The sequence below is a fragment of the Gorilla gorilla genome, chromosome 11 (assembly GCF_029281585.2).
Source record: "Gorilla gorilla gorilla isolate KB3781 chromosome 11, NHGRI_mGorGor1-v2.1_pri, whole genome shotgun sequence".
NCBI lineage: Eukaryota > Metazoa > Chordata > Mammalia > Primates > Hominidae > Gorilla > Gorilla gorilla.
Genome location: NC_073235.2, coordinates 74,401,023 through 74,424,788, shown reverse-complemented (window position 1 = coordinate 74,424,788; position 23,766 = coordinate 74,401,023). Strand labels below are relative to the sequence as shown.

Here is a 23,766-nt window from a genome sequence, read left to right as displayed (position 1 = left end):
TTATACAAATTCTTCCAGAAGATAGAGAAGAAACAGTTCCCAACTCATTTTATGAGGCCAGGAAACCTTGATACCAAAATCAAGCAAAGACATATGAAAAAAGAAACCATCACCTGTGATGAACAAAGAGTCTTAACAAAACATTGCCAAGTCAAATCTAGCAAAGCAGAAAAAGGATAATATACTGGCATGCAAGGCTAATTTAACACTTAAAACCTCATCAATGTAATTCACCACATTATCAGAATTAAAGGAGAAAAATCTTATGATTATCTTGATAAAGAAAAAGCATTAGAATGTAACACTTTCATAATAAAAACTCTCACCAAACTAGGAATAGAAGGAAACTTTCTCAACCTGATAAAGGGCACATATGAAAAACCTATAGCTAACATCATAGTGAATGGTGAAAGGCTCAAAATTTTCCTTCTTCAATTGGGAATAAGGCAAGGATGTCTACTCTATCACTTCCATTTGACATTGTAATAGAGGTTCTGGCCAGTGCAGTAAGGCAAGAAAATGAAACACAAGTGGTTCTCCATATATGCAGGTTCCACATCCACTGACTCAACCAATTACAGATCAACATGAGATTGGCTGAATCCTCAAATACAGAATCTGCAGATACAAAGAGCTGACTGTACTATATGGCTATTTTCCCCCCCCGAGACACAGTCTTGCTTTGTCGCCCAGGCTGGAGTGCAGTGGCACAATCTCGGCTCACTGCAACCTCCACCTCCTGGGCTCAAGCAATTCTCCTGCCTCAGCCTCCCAAGTAGCTGGGATTACAGGTGTGTGCCATCATGCCCAGCTAATTTTTGTATTTTTAGTAGAGACGGAATTTCACCATGTTGACCAGGCTTGTCTTCTCGAACTCCTGCCTCAGCCTCCCAAAGTGCTGGTATTACAGGCGTGAGCCACCGTGCCCAGCTATATGGCTATCTATCTATCAAGACAGGGTCTCACTCTGTCACTCACACTGGAGTGCAGTGGCACAATCACAGCTCACTGCAGCCTAGAACTCTCGGGCTCAGGGAGATCCTCCCACCTCAGCCTCCTGAGTAGCTGGAACTACAGATGCACACCATCATGCCTGGCTAATTCTTGTATTTTTTGTAGAGATGGGGTTCTGCCATGTTGCTCAGGCTGGTCTTAAACTCCTGGGCTCAAGCAATCTGCCTGCCTCAACCTCCCAAAGTGCTAGATTACAGATGTGAGCCACCATGCCCAGCCACACTATGGCATTTTGTATAATGGACCGGATCATCGGCATATTTTGGTATTCACGGGGGATCGTGGAACCAAATCCCTGAAGATACCAATGGACAACTGTATAAGGCAAAGAAAAACTGTGATTTTCTTCATTAACAGGTAATGTTTGTGTGCAGGAAATCTGAAATAATCTACATTTAAAAAAAAAATCCTATAACTGGGTGTGGTGGCTTATGCCTGCAACCCTAGCACTTTGGGAAGCTGAGGCAAGAGGACTGCTTGAGCCCAGGAGTTCAAGACCAGCATGGGCAATATAGTGAGGCCCTGTCCCTAGGATAAAAAAAAAAATTGCCAAGCATGGTGGCACGCATCTATAGTCCCAGCTACTCAGGAGGCTGAGGTGGGAGGTTCGCTTGAGCCTGGGAAGTCAAGGCTATAGTGAGCCACAATCACGCCACTGTACTCCAGCCTTGGCAATGGAGTGAGACACTCTCTCAGAAAAAGCCCAGAATACAAAAAACTACAATAAGTGAATTTAGCAAGGTTGCAGAATACAAAACAATTACACAAACTGTGCCATTGTGTGTCCATGCATATGCACATGCACACACATAAAACAAGCAATTGGAAGAGAAAATTTTTAAAGTATATCATTTTTAGGTCAGGCACAGTGGCTTACATCTGTAATGGCACTTTGGGAGGCCTAGGTGGGCAGATCACTCGAACCCAGAAGTTCAAGACCAGTCTGGGTAACATGGCGAAACCCTGTCTCTACAAAAAATACAAAAATTAGCCAGGCATGGTGGTGTATGCGGAGTCCCAGCTACTCGGGAAGCTGTGGTAAGAGGATCAGTTGAGCTCGGAGGCAGAGGTTGCAGTGAGTGGAGATCATGCTACTGCACTCCATCCTCGGTGACAAAGTGAGAACATGTCACACATACAAAAATAAATAAATAAAAAAGTATACCATTTTTAAGAGCATCAAAAATCAAAAGATTTAGATTTACTCAGATAAATTTAACAAAATACATGCAAGACTGAAAACCTGAAACATTTCTAGAATACAGAAATACATCATGTTCATATACTGGAAGGCTCAATGTTATTAAGATAGCAATTCTCCCCACATTCAATTTTAGATTCAATGTAATCTTAAGATTAGTCAGAACTTTTTAAATAGAAATTAACCACCTGATTCCAAAATGTATACAGAAATAAGCTCAAGAATAATCGAAACAATCTTTAAAAAATAAAGATGTAGGACTCACACTACCAGGAATCACTAGAAAGTTACACTAATCCAGACAGTACGATATTGACAGAAAAACAGACAATGAATGAGAAACGTCCAGATGTAGATCCACACGTGTACGTTCAATATATTTTTGTTAAAAATGCACCAAGGCATTCACACAAATTATACTGAAACAAGTGGATATCCACATGGAACAATAAACCTTAATCCCTTTCCTCATATTGGACATGAAAAATAACATGAGATGGATCATGGACATAATTTTAATAAGCTAAAACTAAAAACCTTCCAGAAGAAAACATTAGGAGAGCTTCATGATCTCCTTGGGGTAGACAAAGATATTAGGCATGAACCAGAAAACACTAATAGAAATTTTTAAAATTAATAAACTGGACATGATTAAAACTAAAAACTTCTGGTTATACAAAAAAAGTTTAGAATATGAACAGGCAAGCCACGAACTGAGAGAAAAATGTGCACAAAACATGTAATCTGCATAAAGGACTCATCCAGAATATGTAGGTAAATAACACCTACAACTAATAACAAAAAGACAAATAACCTAATTTTAAAATGGGCAAAAGATGTGAATACATGAGTCCAAAAGGAGATAGTCAATAACATTAAAAAAAAAAATTCTTAATAGCATTACTTACCAGGGAAAGGAAAATTAAAACCTATTTAATCTTTACAACCACTATGAAGTACTATTAACAAAGAACTACTACTATAAACCCAGTAGAATGCCTAAAACTTTAAAAACTGACAACATAAAATGTTGGTGAGGATATGGAATAACGAAAATTCTAATACACTGTTGATGTGAGTATAAAAGTACTTTGGAAGTCAGTCTGGCAAGTATCCCATAAAGTTAAACATACAAATACCCTATTGACCCAGCAAATCCACAGCTAGGAATTTATCCAAAATAAAATCATATGTCCACAAAAAAACTCATAGAATAACAGCCAAAAACTAGAAACAACTCAAATATCTATTAACTGGTGAATAATGATGTATCCAACAACAGAACAGTATTCAGCAATAAAAAGGAATGAACTGCCGGGCACGGTGGCTCACGCCTGTAATCCCAGCACTTTGGGAGGCCAAGGCAAGCGATCATGAAGCCAGGAGTTCGAGACCAGCTTGGCCAACATAGTGAAACCCCATCTCTCCTAAAAATACAAAAGAATTAGCCAGGCGTGGTGGCGGGCGCCTGTAATCCCAGCTACTCCAGAGGCTGAGGCAGGAGAATCGCTTGAAACCAGAAGGTGGAGATCGCATTGAGCCGCAATCGTGCCACTGCACTCCAGCCCGGACAACAGCGTGAGACTCCGTCTCAAACGAAAAAAAAAAAAAAATGGGAAATGAACTACTGGTACAGACAACATATGATGTACCTCATAAAAATTATGCTTAATGAAACAAGCCAGTCACAAAGCCAGTATATATGGTATAATTCCATTTATATAAAGTGCTAGAACACGGAAAGCTAATTTTGGTCAAAGAAATGAGACTGTAGTCACCTTGCAGGTGGCAGGGACTGAACAGTAAGGAACAAAGTTCTATCTACTAAGCCTGCTCTCATTAATGCTAGAGCAATACTAACAGCAATATGTTCACCTAGCACCTAGATCTTGGCTTTAGCACCCGAATCTTGGCTTTAAAATATCATTTCCTGTGGCTGGGGGTGGTGGCTCATGCCTGTAATCCCAGCACTTTGGGAGGCCAAGGTGGGCAGATCGCCTGAGGTCAGGAGTTCAAGACCAGTCTGGCCAACATGATGAAACCGTCTCTACTAAAAATACAAAAATCAGTTGGGTGTGGTGACAGGTGCCTGTAATCCCAGCTACTTGGGAGGCTGAGGCACCAGAATCACTTAAACCCAGGAGGCAGAGGTTTCAGTGAGCCAAGACCGCGTCATTGCACTCCAGCCTGGGTGACAACAGTGAGACTCCATCTCAAAATAAAAAACCATTTCCTGGCTGGGTGCAGTGGCTCATGCCTGTAATTCCAGCACTTTGGGAGACCGAGGCAGGTGGATCACTTGGTCAGTTTGAGACAGACTGACCAACATGGCGAAACCCCATCTCTACTAAAAACACAAAAAAATTACCCAGGGCTGGTGGCACATGCCTGTAATCCCAGCTACTACGGAGGCTGAGGCACAAGAATTACTTGAATCTGGGAGGCAGAGGTTGCAGTGAACCAAGATCGCACCACTGCACTCTACCTGGGCGACTGAGTGAGACTCTGTCTCTAAAATAAAATAAAATAACATTTCCTACTAAAAGAAACCAGGGATCCTTGGAGAAATGGCTGATTCCAAGGCTGGGGCAGAGATAACAGATGACAGGATGTTCCAAGGTAATCAAAGTATCAAAGAATGAAGTAATTGAAAAATGAGGGGACATGTAAAAAAAATACACAGATCTCAGCAACCACATCCAGTCACTCCACTCAGCCCTTACCAAGTATTTTCTGCATGTCAAGGAGTTTAAACACTTTACTGATATTTAACTCCATATTTAATCTTTGTAACCACTGTGAAGTACTATTAACAATGAGGAAACTCAGGCATGGAAAGTAATGCAACCAGGAATCATGAGCATATATTATTTTTCACTTGTTCTAAGTGTAAAATTTTAGCAAATTCAGAGCTGTGCCACAATCTAACTTTCAAACATTTCCATAATTCCCAAAAGAAATGTCAGGTCCATTTGTAGTTACTCTGTGCTCCACTGTGCAACCACTACTTTCTGTCTCTATGGATGTGTCTTTTCTGAACATTTCATACAAATGGAATTACACAATATATGGTGTTTTTGTTTAGTTTCTTTCACTTAGCACAATCTTCTTAAGGTTTACTGCAATAGGTATCAGAATTTCATTCCTTCTTATTGTCAAATAGTATTCCGTGGTATAGCTATACTATACTTTATTCATTTACCAGCTGATATATATCTGGGTTTCTTACATTTTTTTGGCTATTGTGAATAACGCAGCTATGAACATTCATGTACAAGTTTTTCCGTGAACATACATTTTCATTTCTCTTGAGTAGACAGATACCTGGCAGTATAACTCCTGGGTCATATAATTCATTTATGTTTAACTTCTTAAGAAACTGTCAAACCAGGAGGGGCGCTGTGGCTCACAGTTATAATCCCAACACTTTGGGAGGCCAAGCCAGGGGACTGCTTGAAGACAAGAGTTCAAGATGAGCCTGGACACATAGACACGTAGGGTCCATCTCTATGAAAAAATGTTTATAAGCCAGGCGTGGTGGCTCATGCCTGTAATCCCAGCGCTTTGGGAGGCCAAGGTGGGCAGATCACCAGAGGTTGGGAGTTCAAGACCAGCCTGACCAACATGGAGAAACCGTCTCTACTAAAAATACAAAAAATTAGCCGGGCGTGGTGGCGCATGCCTGTAATCCCAGCTACACGGGAGGCTGAGGCAGGAGAATCACTAGAACCCAGGAGGCGGAGGTTGCAGTGAGCCAGGATCACGCCATTGCACTCCAGCCTGGGCAACAAGAGCGAAACTCCGTCTCAAAAAAAAAAATGTTTTTAATAAAAATTAGCCGGGCTTGGGTGGTGCACACCTGTGGTCTCCTAGCTACTTGGCAGGCTGAGGCAGAAGGACTGCCTGAGCCCAGGGGTTGGAGGCAGCAGTGAGCTATGACCATGCCGTGGCACTACAGCCTGGGTGATAGAGTGAGACCTTCCTTGTCTCTTTAAAAAAGAGAGAAAGAAAAAAAAGGGGTGAGGGGAGGAAATGAAAGACGAGAAGGAAGGAAAGAAAATAAAAAAGACAGAAAAGAAAAGAAAATTGCCAAACTGTTTTCCAAAATAGTTATATCACTTTACATTCCCACCAGCAATATACAAGTGTTTTTTTCCACATCCTCACCAATATTTGCTATTGTTTATTATTCTTACAGGCAAAAAAGTAAAAAATATTTTTAAGAGGCTGAAACTATATATACTTATTACTTTTTGCCCCACCGTCTTTCCTTTTTATATAAAATTCTGTCACCTTTCAAACATCTACACCTTCCATGACATAAATCAAAACTGAATAAAATCTGAATATGTTCAATAAATGCAGAAAACCATACATTTGCATAAATAACTGCTCTTACATAAAATTTTACTTCAAATTTAAAATGAAAGATTATATATACACACACAGTATGTACATAACATCACTTAGAAATGGCATACATACCTAATTTTAGTTCAATTGCTGTGTTGGTGTTACATTTGTACTCTGCCAGTTTCTTCTCCACTGCACTCTTATATTCTACCAAAAATTTCTCCATAGCACCAAATCCTAAGAGAAAAGGTTTTTAAAAGGTTTAGTTGGAAGTGACTTAAATTGTCAAACCTGCAATAGGGTTATTATAAGTGGAATAGGGGTATGATTTAAAACATGCTGATAGATCATAAAAGCACAAGTCATTCTCCGCATACTCTTAAATAAATGTATTAAGAATGCCAGCTGGGCACGGTGGCTCACGCCTGTAATCCCAGCACTCTGGGAGGCTGAGGTGGGCGGATCACGAGGTCAGGAGTTCAAGGTCAGCCTCGCCAAGATGGTGAAACTCGTCTCTACTAAAAATACAAAAATTAGCCGGGCACGGTGGCGGGCGCCTGTAATCCCAGCTACGTGGGAGGCTGAGGCAGGAGAATCTCTTGAACCCAGGAGGCAGAGCGTGCAGTGAGCCGAGATCATGCCACTGCCCTCTAGCCTGGGCGACAGAGCAAGACTCCGTCTCAAAAAAAAAAAAAAAAAGAATGCCTCATTACAAAACAGAAAAAGAAATCACTTTTGAGATACAGGCTTATAAACTAGGCATACTTAATATAAATGAATAAACCTGAAAATTAACATGATAGATAACTAACATTTCTGAACATGTACTAATACGAATTACCTGCTAGGATTTATACCTAAGTCGTCTTTTTCATTATAAGATGTAAAAAGCAAAATGAGAATGTCCTCTGATAATTATGACAGAATTTCATTTTAAGTATTGGAAAAAGTCTACCAGAGTGCTTCAGATAAGGAAATGATAATGCATGGAATGTCTCAAGAAGAATACACAAATATCTGGTAACCATAGTTACCATGGGTAAGAAAGAAGGAAGAGGAACAGGGGCACAAAGAAAACATCTTTCCACTGTATTAAATATTTAAAAATCATGTATGCCTAAAGTCATAAACTGTGAGCTACTGGCACAATAGTTTTACTACATAGTGGCTACTCAATAATATATGTAATAAATAACATTGGAAGATATCACTATCAAGAGAAACTTTCAAGATAACAAATCTCCTGACAAAATGGACATATGATTAGTAAAAATGGGCTGGGCGCGGTGGCTCACGCCTGTAATTTCAGCACTTTGGGAGGCCGAGGCAGGGGGATCGCGAAGTCGAAACGGATATCATCCTGGCCAACATGGTGAAACCCCATCTCCACTAAAAATACAAAAATTAGCTGGACGTGGTGGCGCGTGACTGTAGTCCTAGCTACTCCGGAGGCTGAGGCAGAATTGCTTGAATCCAGAAGGCAAAGGTTGCCGAGATCGCGCCACTGCACTCCAGCATGGTGACACAGCGAGACTCAGCCTCCAAAAAAAAAAAAAATCAGTAAAAATTCAGGCAGAAAAAAGCCATAAGCAAAAAATAAAAAGGGGTACAATGATGTGCTATGAACTTCAAAAAGGGGTTAAAACACACACACAGAAAATGGGAAAGACTTGAAGCAGTACAGATTAATAGTCTGGAGTGAGAATTCCTGGATTCTGACTATTTCGCACACTTACTGAGCTAGTAAGCTCAGGGAACTAGAGCACATTACTCAACCCCTCTGACCCTAATCTACAGAACTGAGATTACAGAATTTACTTCGAGGAATGTAAGCAACAAAATTTAATCTGTGAAATCATATATTAGCTCAATATGCACAATTCTATAAGTAGGTATTACATCAACCCCATTTTATATTCAAAAGTTCAGGCTTAGAAAGAGGTTTAGTTGAAAGGCATCCAACTACTAAATGATGGGCCCAAAATTCGAATTTAGATGTAATTCTTAGAGTACCTCCTCCCTCTTCTGTGGTACTTCAAGATCCTACAATCTCCATCTGGTAGAAAAGTCCTTCTTTAAACATCTGTAGAGCTCACACAACAGCTTGTCTATCCCACATATTCATAAAAATGGAATGGTTAATGTAGAGAGACTATGAGGAATGCCCTGTAAAGAGATGATAAAAGCAACGGAGGCCAGCGAAGTGGCTCAATACTGTCATTCCAACACTTTGGGAAGCTGAGGCGAGAGGATGGCTTGAGGCCAAGAGTTCCAGATCAGCCTGAGGCAATACAGCCAGACTCTGTCTCTAAAAGGTTAAAAAAAAATTGTTTTTTTTTTAGCCGAATGTTGTGGCGCATGCCTGTAGTCCTAGCTACTCGGGAGGCTGAGGCAAGAGGATCGCTTGAGCCTAGGAGGAGTTGGAGGCTGCCCGGAACTACGATCGCTGCACTCCAGCCTGGGCGACAGAGAGACCCTGTCTCAGGAAAAAGAAACTGTCCATAACTTCAAAAGATAAGTAATCGAAAAAAATAATCACACCAAAACAGCCTTAATACACGTACAAAGTAATAGCAATTATACATTATTAAATATTGTAACTTGAAGGGTCTCTAGAATGTACACAAGAGAATTGTATTATAGTAGTCCAACCCTAAAAGAGAAGGGAGGAGTTCAGGAACAAAGTCTTTCTCAAAGGGCATCTAAATACGATCCTCGGAATACTAAAGTGTGACAGATTAACGAGACGACTACGAAGTCAGTCGAGATCCAAGTGGGAGCGCTAGAGCAGGGCAAGGCAGCAATGCGCTAGCTCAGAAGTTGACTGTAGTGGAAGGTAGACGGAGACCTGGAAGAGGAGGATCTGAGCATTAAAATCAGCTGGCGGGAACAGGACCAGATGTACAAGAGCCGAAGCAAGCAGCAGTGGACAAAAGGAATGGGAAGAGAAACAGGCCCCAAGGCATGTGGCATTTTACAAGCCCAAATCATGACGCTTTTCCCTGGCGTCTTCGGCCCTCGGTAGGGGCCGGGTTGCTGGCAGAAGGCGCAGAACCCCAAGCAGTTGGGGGCGGGGGCGCGGACCGCCGCCAACAAGGAGCTGCTGGGCTGAGAGTTCCGCGCTTCCGGTCCCAAGCAGGCCTTCTGGAACCCAGGCTACAGCCCGAAAGTTCTAGGCGGGCATTGTCACCACCGTCTCGGTGTTCTATCCCCGATGTGGCCGCCTCCTCCCCTTGGTAAACTTTTCCCGGTAACTTACCCGCCATTTCCGAGCTACGAGCACCCGCGGCTGAGGAAGGACGAATCAACCCGCGCGCTCCCGGGCCGGAAGTGACCTCACAGTCTGACATATTTTCCCCGCCCACTCCCAGCGTGACGTTAGCCAATTAAAGGAGGCGTGTCCAGGAGCCCGGCGGCGGAAGCGCCTCAAGAGGCGGGGCTAACGCCGAGAAGTCTGCGCGGGCCGTTACCTAGCCACTGCGAATGCCGTCATCCGCTTTGCAGGCCTGAAGTGGAGAAGGAGGCCGCAAACGGACCTTCGCGGTTGAGATGCTCTCTGGCCCTAGGAAAGTTTCTCTGGGGTTGATTTGATCAATACAGACACTTTACGCCTGTTTTCCATACCCGTCCCTGAGATGTTTTGGAGACTGGCTGAAAATCTTTCCTCTTGGCCTGGACAGTGCATCCAAACACCTGAGCCCTGTGGGCAATTTTACCATTTTACCTAGGTAAAATGTAGAGGTTGAGTTTCAGTTGCGGGAGAAGTTTTCACTTGTTTTCCTCATTTGTTTCTCATTTTGCTGTAAACTTTAACATCTTTTTTCCTTTCTCCCTTGTTTTTAACGTATACAGTATGACATTTAGGTACTCTGCTTTCACTCTTCAGGTTACTAAGAACCATTTAGCGCGCAAAAATCATTACCTAGGCCGGGCGCGGTGGCTCACGCCTATAATCCCAGCACTTTGGGAGGCCGAGGCGGGTAGATTGCCTGAGCTCAGGAGTTCGAGACCAGCGTAGCCAACATAGTGAAACCCCGTCTCTACTAAAAATACAAAAATTAGCCAGGCATGGTGGCAGGCGCCTGTAATCCCAGCTACTCGGGAGGCTGAGGCAGGAGAATCGCTTGAACCCTGGAGGCGAAAGTTGCAGTGAGCCGAGATTGCCCCACTACACTCCAGCCTGGGCAACAGAGTGATACTCCGTCTCAAAAAAAAAAAAAAAAAAAAAAATTGTTACCTAATAAATACCTCAAGTAGCCTGATGTAGTCTTGCATGCCACATGTCCTAGTGGTTTGAATTACATCACAAGGTGCTACCTGATTTTAGCCATAGGCCTTGTTAGTATTTAGTAGCTGTAGGAACTGCTTTCCCCAGAGGATAAACCACTATTTAGGCATCCACAAATATTCCCACAATGTTGGCTATACACCAGAATTCCTTATCTCAACAAATATTTGTTAACAGGTTTTACAGTGATGCACGCTAAAGCTAAAATGGACCCTTGGGATGATGGTCTAGAACTAACACGCCCTCTCATTTTAGAGATGAGGAAACCAAAGCCCAGAAAAGATAAACTGCCCAAGTTCATTCTCAGTATGCAACCTATGCAGAGTGCAGTTCATCAGATACTCAGCCCAGTATTTATTTGCTCAACTATATAGAGATGGCTTTCCTGAAGATAAAGATCAGAAAAGGTACTGAGAATGCCCAGATCCTTTTTCTTTCTTTTCTTTTTTTTTTTTAGACGGAGTTTCACTCTTGTTGCCCAGGCTGGAGTGCAATGGCACAATCTCAGCTCACCACAACCTCCGCCTCCCGGGTTCAAGCGATTCTCCTGCCTCAGCCTCCTGAGTCGCTGGGATTACAGGCATGCGCCACCACAGCCAGCAATTTTGTATTTTTGCAGAGACGGGGTTTCTCCATGTTGGTTAGGCTGATCTCGAACTCCCGACCTCAGATGATCTGCCCATCTCGGCCTCCAAAAGTGCTGGGATTACAGGCGTGATCCCAAGAAAAAGGTTTCAAGATCCTTTTTCTTGAAACCTAATGATACACAAGAAATTACAGTCATAAGCCGGGCGTGGTGGCTCACGCCTGTAATCCCAGCACTTTGGGATGCCGAGGCGGGCGGATCACGAGATCAGGAGATCCAGACCATCCTGGCTAACATGGTGAAACCCCGTCTCTACTAAAAATACAAAAAAAGTAGCCGGGCGTGGTAGCGGGTGCCCGCAGTCCCAGCTACTCAGGAGGCTGAGGCAGGAGAATGGCGTGAACCTGGGGGGCGGAGCTTGCAGTGAGCCGAGATCCCGCCACTGCACTCCAGCCTGGGCAAGAGCCAGACCCCGTCTCAAAAAAAAAAAAAAAAAGAAATTACAGTCATAATGTTAAGACAGAAAACTGAAATCAATGGGACTAATGACATTATGGATCAAAAAAGGAAAACAATCTTTTTCTTTAATAATCATTTTTGGCCAGGCACGGTGGCTCACACCTGTAATCCCAGCACTTTGGGAGGCCAAGGCAGGCAGATCACCTGAGGTCAGGAGTTTGAGACCAGCCTGGCCAACATGGTAAAACCCTGTCTCTACTAAAAAGTACAACAAATTAACCAGGCGTGGTGACATGAGCCTGTAATCTCAACTACTTTGGAGGCTGAGGCAGTAGAATCGCTTGAACCCAGGAGGCGGAGGTTGCAGTGAGCTGAGATAGTGCCACTGCACTCCAGCCTGCTCAAGAGAGCGAGACTCCATCTCAAAAAAAAAAAAAACTTTTCTTTTCAAAATGGCAAGACTTATCATTTCTTTCCAAAATCACCTTATCTATGGATCAATTGCTGACCAGCAATTATGTTCTTTATAAGTAAGAAATCAAGAAGAATTACGTTTTAACTGTGGTATATCACAGATTATTAGTCCTGTGATATTATGGTTAGTTGTAGGAAAAAAATATGATGAAACTTACTCGTATATTGTATGACTAGCATTTAATGTGATCTGCTTGCAGAATTGAGGTTTTATGTTGTCCTTGTCTTAGATGTTCACTTTTTTTTTTTTTTTTTTTTGAGACAGGGTCTCACTCTCACCCAGGCTGGATTGCAATGATGCAATCATAGCTCACTACAGCCTCCAGCCTCCAACTGCTGGGCTCAAAAGATCCTCCTGCCTCTCAGCCTCCCAAATAGCCAGGACTACAAATGTGTGCCACTGTGCACAGCTAATTTTTTTGTTTTTTTGTAGAAATGGAGTCTCAGTATGTTGCCCAGGCTGGTCCCAAACTCCTGGCCTCAAGCAATCCTCTCAGCTTGGCCTCCCAGAATGCTGGGATAATAGGCGTGAGCCACCATGTCCATCCTCACATTTTTTTTTTTAATGTTACAGAATAGATGTTTTGGTACAGTTTACCTAAGAGACAAAAGAATGACTTATTTTGGAAAGGTAATGTTAAAATTACCCAAAAGGAAAAAAATTCTCTTTTTTTTGTAGGGATTTCTTTCCTTTTTTAACTTATATTTTACTTTGCTCTAAAGAAAATTTAAGAAAGCAACTATTACAATCATGGAATAAAATTTCTATGAAAGGAATATGCTATCCTCATATATATATGGAAGAGACAACATATCTTGTGGGAAGTTTACTGCCCTACTAGTCCCAGTTCTACTACTTCATGCTTGTTCAACCTTGTTGCATCTATTAAGTGGAGATAATAGTACTGCCCAGTCACCACACTGGGTTGTTGTAAAAACCAAACGGAATAATATTTGTGAACGAGCTTTGTAAACTCTAAAACTCTATGCGGGTATGAAGTGGTATTACTATGATAACATTTATTCTAGTAAGGGAGATTTGGAAAAGGCATTTTCTTCAGAGAAAAGGGCCATATTACACTATTAGGTGTGAACTGGCAACCATGTGTTGGTACAGGCTCAAGTTCATATGGACTGATAAACTTCACTATCTTGCTTTGAAACCTCCAGAATGGATTAAAATTTGGCACAAAAAAATATGGTCATCGGGCCGGGCGCAGTGGCTCACGCCGGTGATCCCAGCACTTTGGGAGGCCGAGGCAGGCAGATCACGAGGTTAGGAGATCGAGAGCATCCTGGCTAACACGGTGAAACCCCGTCTCTACTAAAAACACAAAAAATTAGCCGGGCGTGATGGCGGGCGCCTGTAGTCCCAGCTACTCGGGAGGCTGAGGCAGGAGAATGGCATGCACCCAGGAGGCGGAGCTTGCAGTGAGCCGAGATCGTGCCACTGTACTCCAGCCTGGGAGACAGACTCCGTCTCAAAAAAAAAAAAAATATATATATATATGGTCATCAGAAAATTGATGCAGGAAATCTAAGACCTGAAAGAAAAATGCATGTATGTAATGTGTCTTCATTTCAAAATGCATACCTTTACACAGACAAATAACAGTAGTTAGTTAGCTCATTTTTTTAGTTCGTAGTGCTAATGAGCATAAAGTTATGAGTCTCAGTTCCCAGAGCAATTATCCAGAAACCATTATCCAGCTAGATGACTTCCAAATGGGATACAAGAAAGAAAATAGGCTGGGCGCGGTGGCTCACGTCTGTGATCCCAGCACTTTGGGAGGCCGAGGCAGGCAAATCACATGAAGTCAGGAGTTCGAGACCAGCCTGGCCAACATGGTGAAACTCCATCTCTACTGAAAATACAAAAATTAACCGGGTGTGGTGGCATACACCTGTAATTCCAGCTACTCAGGAGGCTGAGGCAGGAGAATTGCTTGAGCCCGGGAGACGGAGGTTGCAGTGAGCCAAGATCCCGCCATTGCACTCCAGCCTGGGCGACAGAGCGAGTCTGTCTCAAGAAAAAAAAAAAGGAAAGAAAGAAAATAAAAATGGACCAGCTCATGTTGAAAACTACTGTAAGAGGAATATCCTAAATACACAAAAATTACCAACAGTCTTTATTTTCTAACTCTAATGTACTACCCATACGTGTATAAATTAGTAACTTTTGAGGGGCAATTTCGAAATTTTAACACATTTTTACAAATGTAACAAAATTTTCAATTTGTGTATCCTTTGAGGCAACAACAGTTCCACTTTTAAGCATTTGTACTGCAAAACTATTTCACAGAAATGCAAAGATACACTAAAACAAAGATGTTCAATGCTGTATTATTTTCACTGGCAAGTTGAAAATAGCCTAAACTTCTAGCACAAGGGGCTGGCTAATATGCTCTATCTCCTATACAATAGGCTAAAAAATAAATTACAAAAAATATAATGTTATTTCATTTATATAAAAATATATTTTGATATAAACAGAAAACATCTGAAAGCATACCTCACAAACTTAACTATAGTTGCCTTTAGGGGGAATTTAGAGATGGGGATTAATGAGGTTTTTTGTTTTTGTTTTTGTTTTGGAGACAGAGTCTGCCCAGGCTGGAGTGTAGTGGCATGATCTCGGCTCACTGCAATCTCCGCCTCCTAGGTTCAAGCAATTCTCCTGCCTTAGCCTCCCGAGTAGCTGGGGCTACAGTGAGCATTCGCCACCACACCCAGCTAATTTTTGTAATTTTAGTAGAGATGAGGTTTCACCATGTTGGCCAGGCTGTTCTCGAACTCCTGACCTCAAGTGATCTGCCTCCTTGGCCTCCCAAAGTGCTGGGATTATAGGCGTGAGCCACCGCGCCCAGCCTAATGAGTTTTTTTTATTCTTTAATACCATTTGTCTCCTTCAATGATGATGTATTGGTTTCTTTCACAGTTAGAAATTTATCCATCTGGCTGGGCGTGGTGGCTCACACCTATAATCCCAGCACTTTGGGAGGCCAAGGTGGGCAGATCGCCTGAGGTCCGGAGTTGGAGACCAGCTTGACCAACATGGAGAAATCCCATCTCAAAGAAAAATACAGAATTAGCCGGGTGTGGTGGTGCATGCCTGTAATCCCAGCTACTCGGGAGGCTGAGGCAGGAGAATCACTTGAACCCGGGAGGCAGAGGTTGCAGTGAGCCAAGATCGCGCCATTGCACTCCAGCCTGGGTAACTAGAGCAAAATTCTGTCTCAAAAAAAAAAAAAAAGAGAAACTTATCCAACTTTTTGGAGGTTTTTAGACATGGTTGCTAACTCCCTATCCTCTTCTCTATATTCGACGTATTATGGTACACAGACTCTAAGGGAAGCAATTTAATCAAAACTAGGAACAATTAGTTGAAAACTAATATTTTCCATTTTGCATTTTGTCATTATTTACAAGCAAAGATTGGCCAAAATAACAAGCACTATAATTATTTATACCTGTTTTCAAAATGACTGTCCAGTGATGCCTGCTTTACTTTTGGAAACTAATTTATTAGAATGGCATTAATTATGTATTTGTCTACTTTGGGTAGGTAATACAATAATAACTGTGATATTATACATTCTATCATTAAAATGCTATTTTAAGTATTATTTCTTTTTTTTTTTTTTTTTTTGAGACGGAGTCTCACTCTGTCGCCTCTGTCCCAAAGTGCTGGGATTACAGGTGTGAGCCACCGCACCAGGCCATTGTCTTTCTTTTAATGTAAAAAAAAAATATATAACTTACCATGTTAACTATTTTTAAGTTTATAGTTCAGTAATATTAAGAATATATTCACCTTGTTGTGAAATCTGTCATTTTAATAGGTTGGTTTTCAGTCAACTCCTTTGTAACCTATTTACCTATATCACTATGTACAGCAGGAGTTTTAACTTCCCATGATGTGGACACACAAAGTAACAAGGTTTATACCAACTATATAATGGTGCTAGTTCAGTGTTTAGTTCATAAACCTTAAAAGAATAAAAATAAAGTTTAGTTTTATGGTAGTGTTTTCTCTAATTCTTTTTACAAATTGGAGTTTTGAGGGACTATATGAAGTCAACAAGCTAAATCAACCACTGTGCAAGTTAGTGAAAATTAAAGAGATTTTTTTCAAAAATTTTCTAGGGGGATCCAGACTTTAAGGTTAACTTCATTAATCGCATAAACACACGGCCAGTCTCTTTGCCAGTCAGTTGAATGAATTGAGAGGAAGAAAGAGTCATACTGACTGGCATTACATGACACAAAGAGAACCTGCTTTATCAGGTAAGAAGGGTGAGTCGGTAGGGGCAGCATGCATTTAAAGAATAAAAGATTTGCTTTTTAAAATCTTTTCAAAATTAAATTTTGTTTTATATGAGGAAGTCAGTGTTAGTATAGATAGGATTTTATTTTTTAATACAGTTTAAGAGAAACTAAGGCAGTTGAATAATACAGAATCAGGAATTTTAGAGCCAAGTGGCTTTAGAAATCAGATAATCTCGTCATTATGATACATTTTTATTTGGCACACATATGTGTAACAACTTTTGGTCATATCTCCTTAAAAATGTATGCTTTTTACTACTGTTAATTCACATATTAAATATTACTATTAATGTTTTATTTTTTAGACAAAAAAGATCATAAATACTCACTTTTAATACTATTTTTTTTTTTTTGAGATGGAGTCTCACTCTGTTGCCCAGGCTGGAGTGTAGAGGCATGATCTTAGCACACTGCAACCTCTGCCTCCCAGGTCCAAGGGATGGGCCCACCTCAGCCTCCTGCCTCCTGAGTAGCTGGGATTATAGGTGCATACTACCACGCCCGGCTTTTTTTCGGGTGTGTGAGACAGAGTCTTGATCTGTTGCCCAGGCTGGAGTGCACTGGTACAATCTTGGCTCACTGCAACCTCCACCTCCTGGGCTCAAGCAATTCTCCTGCCTCCCGAGTAGCTGGGACTATAGGCAGGTACCTATAGGCCCGGCACCATGCCCAGATAATTTTTTGTACTTTTAGTAGAGATGGGGTTTCACTATGTTGGCCAGGCTGGTCTTGAACTCCTGATCTCAAGTGATCAGCCCAGCTCAGCCTCCCAAAATGCTAGGATTATAAGCATGAACCACCATGCCCGGCCCCAGCTAATTTTTTTATTTTTAGTAGAGATGGGATTTCACCATGTTGGCCAGGCTGGTCTCAGACTTCTGACCACAAGTGATCCGCCTGCCTTGGCCTCCCAAAGTGCTGGGATTACAGGCATAAGCCACTGTGCTCAGCTGCATTTTTAATACTTTCTGTCCCAGTAGATCACTTGTGCACCCGTGAAGGTCCCTGACTTAATTTCACACTCTTGCTTATCAGTAAGAAACTGATAAGCTGATATTATGGCCCAAGTCTCTCAAATGGTTCTGTTTTTCTACTTTTTTTCTTCCCCTTTCATGTTGTAGAAAGGGCCAATTTGCTGTCTTTATTTTGCAGAGAAAGTCACTGTGTCTGACATATGGTTGATACCTATTAAATGTTTGTTAAATGACTGTGTAGTAATACCAAGAACATAATTTTCCTCCCAAATAACTAAGCTTTCACTGTTAAGTATTTCACGGCTCTTGGGATTGAAAATTGCTAAGTTTCTTTGCTTTAAAAAACAACCTTAAGCATGTGATTAGAATCAGGGACTAAAAAGTGTCTCATCCACGTTTAACGCATTACTATCAACACATGTGTAACACAGGCCTTGCCCTCTGAATGTCACCAGGGAATAGCTGTGGCGGAGGGTGAGTAAGGTGAGTAAGCAACACAATTTCCAAGAGGTGATCTTTTGCCACAGTAAATTGTATCCCTGGTACAATAGCTCTAAAGAGACAATTTTCTGGGACATGGGAGTATTCTTGGAGACAAGCCGACCAGTAGCTCTGGATTTCCCTAGACAATTTTAATTCAGATTAGGTTCCAGCTTTCTTACCAAGCTCTAAGAAAGCCTAGCTATTCCCCATCAGGAGCTTACCCTCCTTCTCTCTACCCTTCAATCAATTAAGCACCCAAACATTCAAACACTAAATGTAAACTGTCATCTTCCCAGATCCAGAGACCTGTTCGGAATACATTTATGCAATCAAGGAGAGGTATTGGGAAATTGATACAGTGAATATAATATCCTTCCTCCTCTTCTCCTTGGGTTTCCCACAACAAACAGGAACATGCTGCTGTACCATGCAGCAGTCCCATATTTCACCCTGAGTAAGACTTTTTTTTTTTTTTTTTTTTTTTTTGAGACGGAGTCTTGCGCTCTCACTTCTCTCCAGCAGGCTTCATTGAGGCTTGCTGTTTTGAGGGCCTGCTATGTTCATTCACCAAGGTAGGCCTGCTTATCACAGAAGGACTGCCTCAACTTTCTGATCTGTCCTTCTGGGGATAATGGTGAATCATTACCTTCTCTACTTTTAAGCTTATTTGCTCCTTATTGATAACTTCTCTGTTAGGCTCACGGTCAGGTTCCAGCCCATGCTGAGGTCCGGAGGGAGCAGGTGGATTGAAACCACCTTTGCAAAATTATGACTGGGACAGTGAAAGAGGTTTAACTTAACTGACTCCATTTTGCTTTTAACCTCCAAGCTGTCCTTGTTCATTCCTGGGCGTAGGCTGAACTAACTTTGGGAGAAACTTTATAGTTTAATCAAAGACAGTAACAGCCCTTTCCCAAAGCAGACCTCCTCCTTGCCTGGGGACTAGATTGCCTTAGTAGGACTAACATTAGCCACAAGATTAGAAATTATGGTTTAGGAGTCATGCAGCTGGAGGCTACAAGATTCTGACCCTCCGTAAACTGCTTTTAAGATCAGTGCTTGAGATATTTTGCAAACCCTGCACTTGATGGATCAGCTGGCCCCACCCAGATCAATAAACTGGCCCATCTGATTTTGTGGCCCCCACCCAGGAACTGACTGAGCGCAACAAGACAGCTCCCTATGATTTCATCTCTGATCAATTAGCACTCCTGGCTCACTGGCTTCCCCCCACCCACCAAGGTATCCTTAAAAACTCTGCTCCCCGAATGCTCAGGGAGACTGATTTGAGTAATAATAAAACTCCTGGCCGGGCGCGGTGGCTCACGCCTGTAATCCCAGTACTTTGGGAGGACGAGGCGGGCGGATCACGAGGTCAGGAGATCGAGGCCATCCTGGTTAACACAGTGAAACCCCATCTCTACTAAAAACACAAAAAATTAGCTGGGCATGGTGGCGGGCGCCTGTAGTCCCAGCTACTCAGGAGGCTGAGGCAGGAGAATGGTGTGAACCCGAGAGGTGGAGCTTGCAGTGAGCTGAGATTGCGCCACTGCACTCCAGCCTAGGCGATAGAGCGAGACTCCATCTCAAAATAATAATAATAATAATAATAATAATAATAGTAATAATAATAAAACGCCAGTCTTCCACACAACTGGCCCTGTGTGAATTACTCTTTCTCAATTGCAATTCCCCTGTCTTGATGAATTGGCTCTGTCTAGGCAGCGGGCAAGGTGAACCCCTTGGTCGGTTACAGGATGAGTGGCAAATAGGTGGAAGAACACTCGGGGGGCTGTAGGCAGGTGAAATACGGCTTTATTCAGCAGCTCTCTTACACTGTCTGCTCTGTCTGGGCTGCTTGAGCCTGTGGCTCCCATGCACAGTGGCGCCAGCCGCCTCTCCCTTGCTTTCAGAGTCAGCAGCTTAACTTTTTCTCTCTCTGAGCACAAGCAAGTCTAGCTGTGTCCTGGATCCCTCCTGTCCATCTGTAAGATGGACAGCTTTGGCTCGCTCTCTTTCTCTGGGTGCGAGCATGCCTGTACAGTGTCAGTAGGGCATTTATACCTTTTACATACAATGTGGTGTAGAACCAAGTGATGGCCTTCCTATGTTATGGCTACATGGCTGTGATAACAGGTGGAGTTATACGCCTGCGCTCTAAACTCTCTGAGTCACTCTGGATGGTTACCTTGGCCCCTCCTTGACCAAAGCACAGCCATTTCCTTATACTCTACAAGGCTGGATCTATGTTATTTTCATCCCTGAGTTCTCACTTGAAGTGAGAGCAATTCTTTTAACTAACATTTACTAAAGACTTTTATTCAGATTAATTGTTGTATTGAATACATTATTTAAGTTTGCCCATATCTTCTCTTCTTAGGCCGCCTCTCAGGTTTCTTCATCCCCTTCCTTCCCTGCCTGATCCTTAAGGACAATCCCTATATAAATAGAATGATCTATTTACCCCGAGATACTGGGTCATATTCTCATTAACTGAATCTTATCTAAAACTCTGAATGTAACTTTTTAAAAAACATGTAATATTCTGAATACTTGGAGAAATGAAAATTTTCATTTAAAAAAGTAATAAAATTTCAAAAGGTTTCTAAAATCTTTTAAAATATTAACAGATAATTATAACTTTTTTTTTTTTGAGACTGAGTCTCGCTCTATTGCCCAGGCTGGAGTGTGATGGCATGATCTTGGCTCACTGCAACCTCTGCCTCCCAGGTTCAAGTGATTCTTGTGCCTCAGCCTCCTGAGTAGCTGGGATTACAGGTGCCCGCCAACATACCCAGCTAATTTTTGTGTTTTTAGTAGAGACGGGGTTTCACCGTGTTGGCCAGGCTGGTCTCGAACTCCTGACCTCAAGTGATCTGCCTGCCTCAGCCTCCCAAAGTGCTGGGATTACAAGGGTGAGACACTGCGCCCAGCCTATAACATTTTGTTTTATGCCAGCTTTGTTAAGAAAGGATCCCAAGAAAGACCAGAAATAATTTTTTTCTTTTTTTTTTTTTGAGACAGAGTCTTGCTCTGTCGCCCAGGCTGGAGTGCAGTGGTGCCATCTCAGCTCACTGCAACCTCCACCTCCCAGGTTCAAGCAATTCTCCTTCCTCAGCCTTCCGAGTAGCGAGGATTACAGGCACCTGCCACCACGCCCAGCTAATTTTTGCATTTTTAGTAGGGATGGGGTTTCACCATCTTGGCCAGGCTGGTCTCGAACTCCTGACCTCGTGATCCACCTGCTTCAACCTCCCAAAGTGCTGGGATTACAGGTGTGAGCCACTGTGCCCGGCCAAGAAATTTTCTTTTTCAAAAATGTGTGGCTGCAAACCTACATTGTCCTTGGATGTGTAGAAGTCCTGCTGAGCTAAATTGTATGTTTCTTTCATTTGGTAAAGATTTTTGCTATTTTTTCCTTTGCATGTGGACTTTGAAGTTATTTTATTCTCATATTTTGAAGTTCATATTGTACTTTTGAGTAAATATAGGACTGCAGCAGAGAGATGACAAATGTCCAATTCATTCAAATAGTATCAGTATGACTTAATTTCCTTAGGTTTTGCTTGCTTTTTGTTAAATGAAATAGATTATATGTTTAAATACCAAATGACAATTTTATTTACTACTATAAGGTTTAATTATATATGAGTACATATCTAACCACAAATGAAAATTGTGTTGTATATTTAGTATATTACAACACATCCATTTACTCAAGGTAGAAAGATAATTATCTAAATCATGTGACAGATAAGAACAATAGCTGTGATTTGAAAGGGTCATTCTTTGATAAACCTCATTATTTTTATGCTGTTTAGTTCATATGTATTTTTCATTGGGGTCATACAAGGTTGAGATTTAAAAAAAAAAATGATAACCATGAACACTTAGTCTTTTTTTGTGCCAGTCTTGAGGTTAAGGCACTCCTACATATGAGATCAGTGTACCACAAGTAGTTCCAGGAGATTCTTACCTTGCTCCAGTGCCCTAAAATGTTTCAGTGTGGGAGGAAGACTTCATGAATTAGAGTCCTCATACAAATATTACCAATGATGTTATAGAAATTGGAGTGAGATAGAATGGGTTAGGATAGATGATTTCACATCAGGTGGGCCAAAGGAATCTTCACTGGAAGGCTCAAAGACATGTTCTCTGAAATATCTGCAATATTAACAATTATATGTATGGACTCCCTGCAAACTGGAATGATTGCAGATAATGGGAAAAGTCAAGCAAAATACTCAATTTCTAATGGAAAAGGGAGGAACTGAGGGATCATGCTCTGTTTAGTCTGCTTCTTTGCAAGACTATAGTGTTAATCTTTGAAAAACAATAACCAGCCCCCACAAGAAAACCCCTGCAATTTATAGATCCACAGAAGGTAGCCAAGTATCCATCATCTAACATTGGTTTGTGAAAAGCAATCATGCTAAATAAACCTATTTTACATCTTAAACAAATAAATAACACAAAGAAGTATTATAGTACGTTTGATTAGATATGTGATCATTGCTGACCCTATGCAAAATTGTGATTTAGGGAAAATTCAAGTATCTGCTCCAGACTTTAATATATTCAGATTATTTATACAATTGTGCTTATCACATACATACAATTTCAAGTTCTGATTCATTCACTTAACTTATGTAATAAACTATTTTCTACTCATACTTTTATGCGACCAGATTACTAAGGAATCTGAACTTGGTGGAGATTCAAAAATAAAATGTTTTCTTTTTCTCAAGTCACTGCTTCCTCAGTACTGTGTTGAATATCCTTTCCCCCCCAGGCAGATTCCATAGTTTTCTGGTCTTCTTCTTTTTTTTTTTTTTTTGAGATGGAGTCTCACTCTGTCACCCAGGCTGAAATGCAGTGGCATGATCTCAGCTCACTGTAACCTCCACCTCCCACATTCAAGTGATTCTCCTGCCTCGGCCTTCGGAATAGCTGGGACTACAGGCACACACCACTACACCTGGCTGACTTTTGTATTTTTAGTAGAGATGGGGGTTTCACCATGTTGGCCAGGCTGGTCTCGAACTCCTGACCTCAGATTATCCACCAGCCTCGGCCTCCCAAAGTGCTGGGATTACAGGTATGAGCCACCGTGCCCGACCAGCTTTCTGGTCTTTTAAGTTATTCAAAGTCTAGCATGGACTACTTTAAAACTTCAGAATTTTAAACTTGGACTAGTTTTAAAACTTCCCCGTTGCTGGCCAGATTTGTAGCCATAGGGACCTGAAATGTGTAATAGATCCTGGTCAATTTTTTATGCATTCTCCCTCTCTAAGCTCCTTAAGATTGGGTTGGGGGCAGGTGGGGGGTGGTGTCTGGTTCTAGGATATTTCTTCTTCTTCTTTTTTTTTTTTTTCAAGGCTAACTCCTCCAGGTTAGGGGTTAGAAGTAGGAATAGAGAAGAAATGAATCTTGCTGCTTAACTATATTCACTTGTGGTCATCTCTACTTCTCCAGCTGACATTGATCATCGATGTTCTTACTGCCTCTTAGATAGCATGCATTCTTAATTACTTCAATGAGCCTACAGGGGCCTCCACACTATACCAATTTCCTGACAAGGAAACTCTGGCTCCTTGCTGCTGTG

General features: G+C 41.8%; 2 protein-coding genes across 4 annotated transcripts in view; one reads left to right on the top strand and one right to left on the bottom strand.

Moving 5' to 3' along the window:
• The window catches only part of HAT1 (histone acetyltransferase 1), a 69,650-nt gene extending 59,711 nt beyond the window's left edge, over positions 1-9,939 (bottom strand). The window contains exons 1-2 of one of the 2 annotated variants that reach the window (XM_004032786.4): positions 9,828-9,939; positions 6,701-6,805 (exon numbers count right to left, since the gene is read on the bottom strand). In XM_004032786.4, coding sequence (XP_004032834.2) covers positions 6,701-6,805; positions 9,828-9,918 — 196 coding nt within the window. In that variant the 5' untranslated portion in view covers positions 9,919-9,939. Of the gene's footprint in view, positions 1-6,700; positions 6,806-7,409; positions 7,429-9,827 lie in introns of those variants that run through there. The other variant, XM_019022429.3, reaches the window with a different exon arrangement.
• The window catches only part of SLC25A12 (solute carrier family 25 member 12), a 221,486-nt gene that overhangs the window by 75,934 nt on the left and 121,786 nt on the right, over positions 1-23,766 (top strand). The window contains exon 1 of one of the 2 annotated variants that reach the window (XM_031008529.2): positions 16,522-16,662. The exons of the other annotated variant lie outside the window; for it this stretch is intronic. The gene's annotated coding sequence lies outside the window, so the exon portion shown is untranslated. Of the gene's footprint in view, positions 1-16,521; positions 16,663-23,766 lie in introns of those variants that run through there. 2 annotated transcript variants of the gene reach the window in all.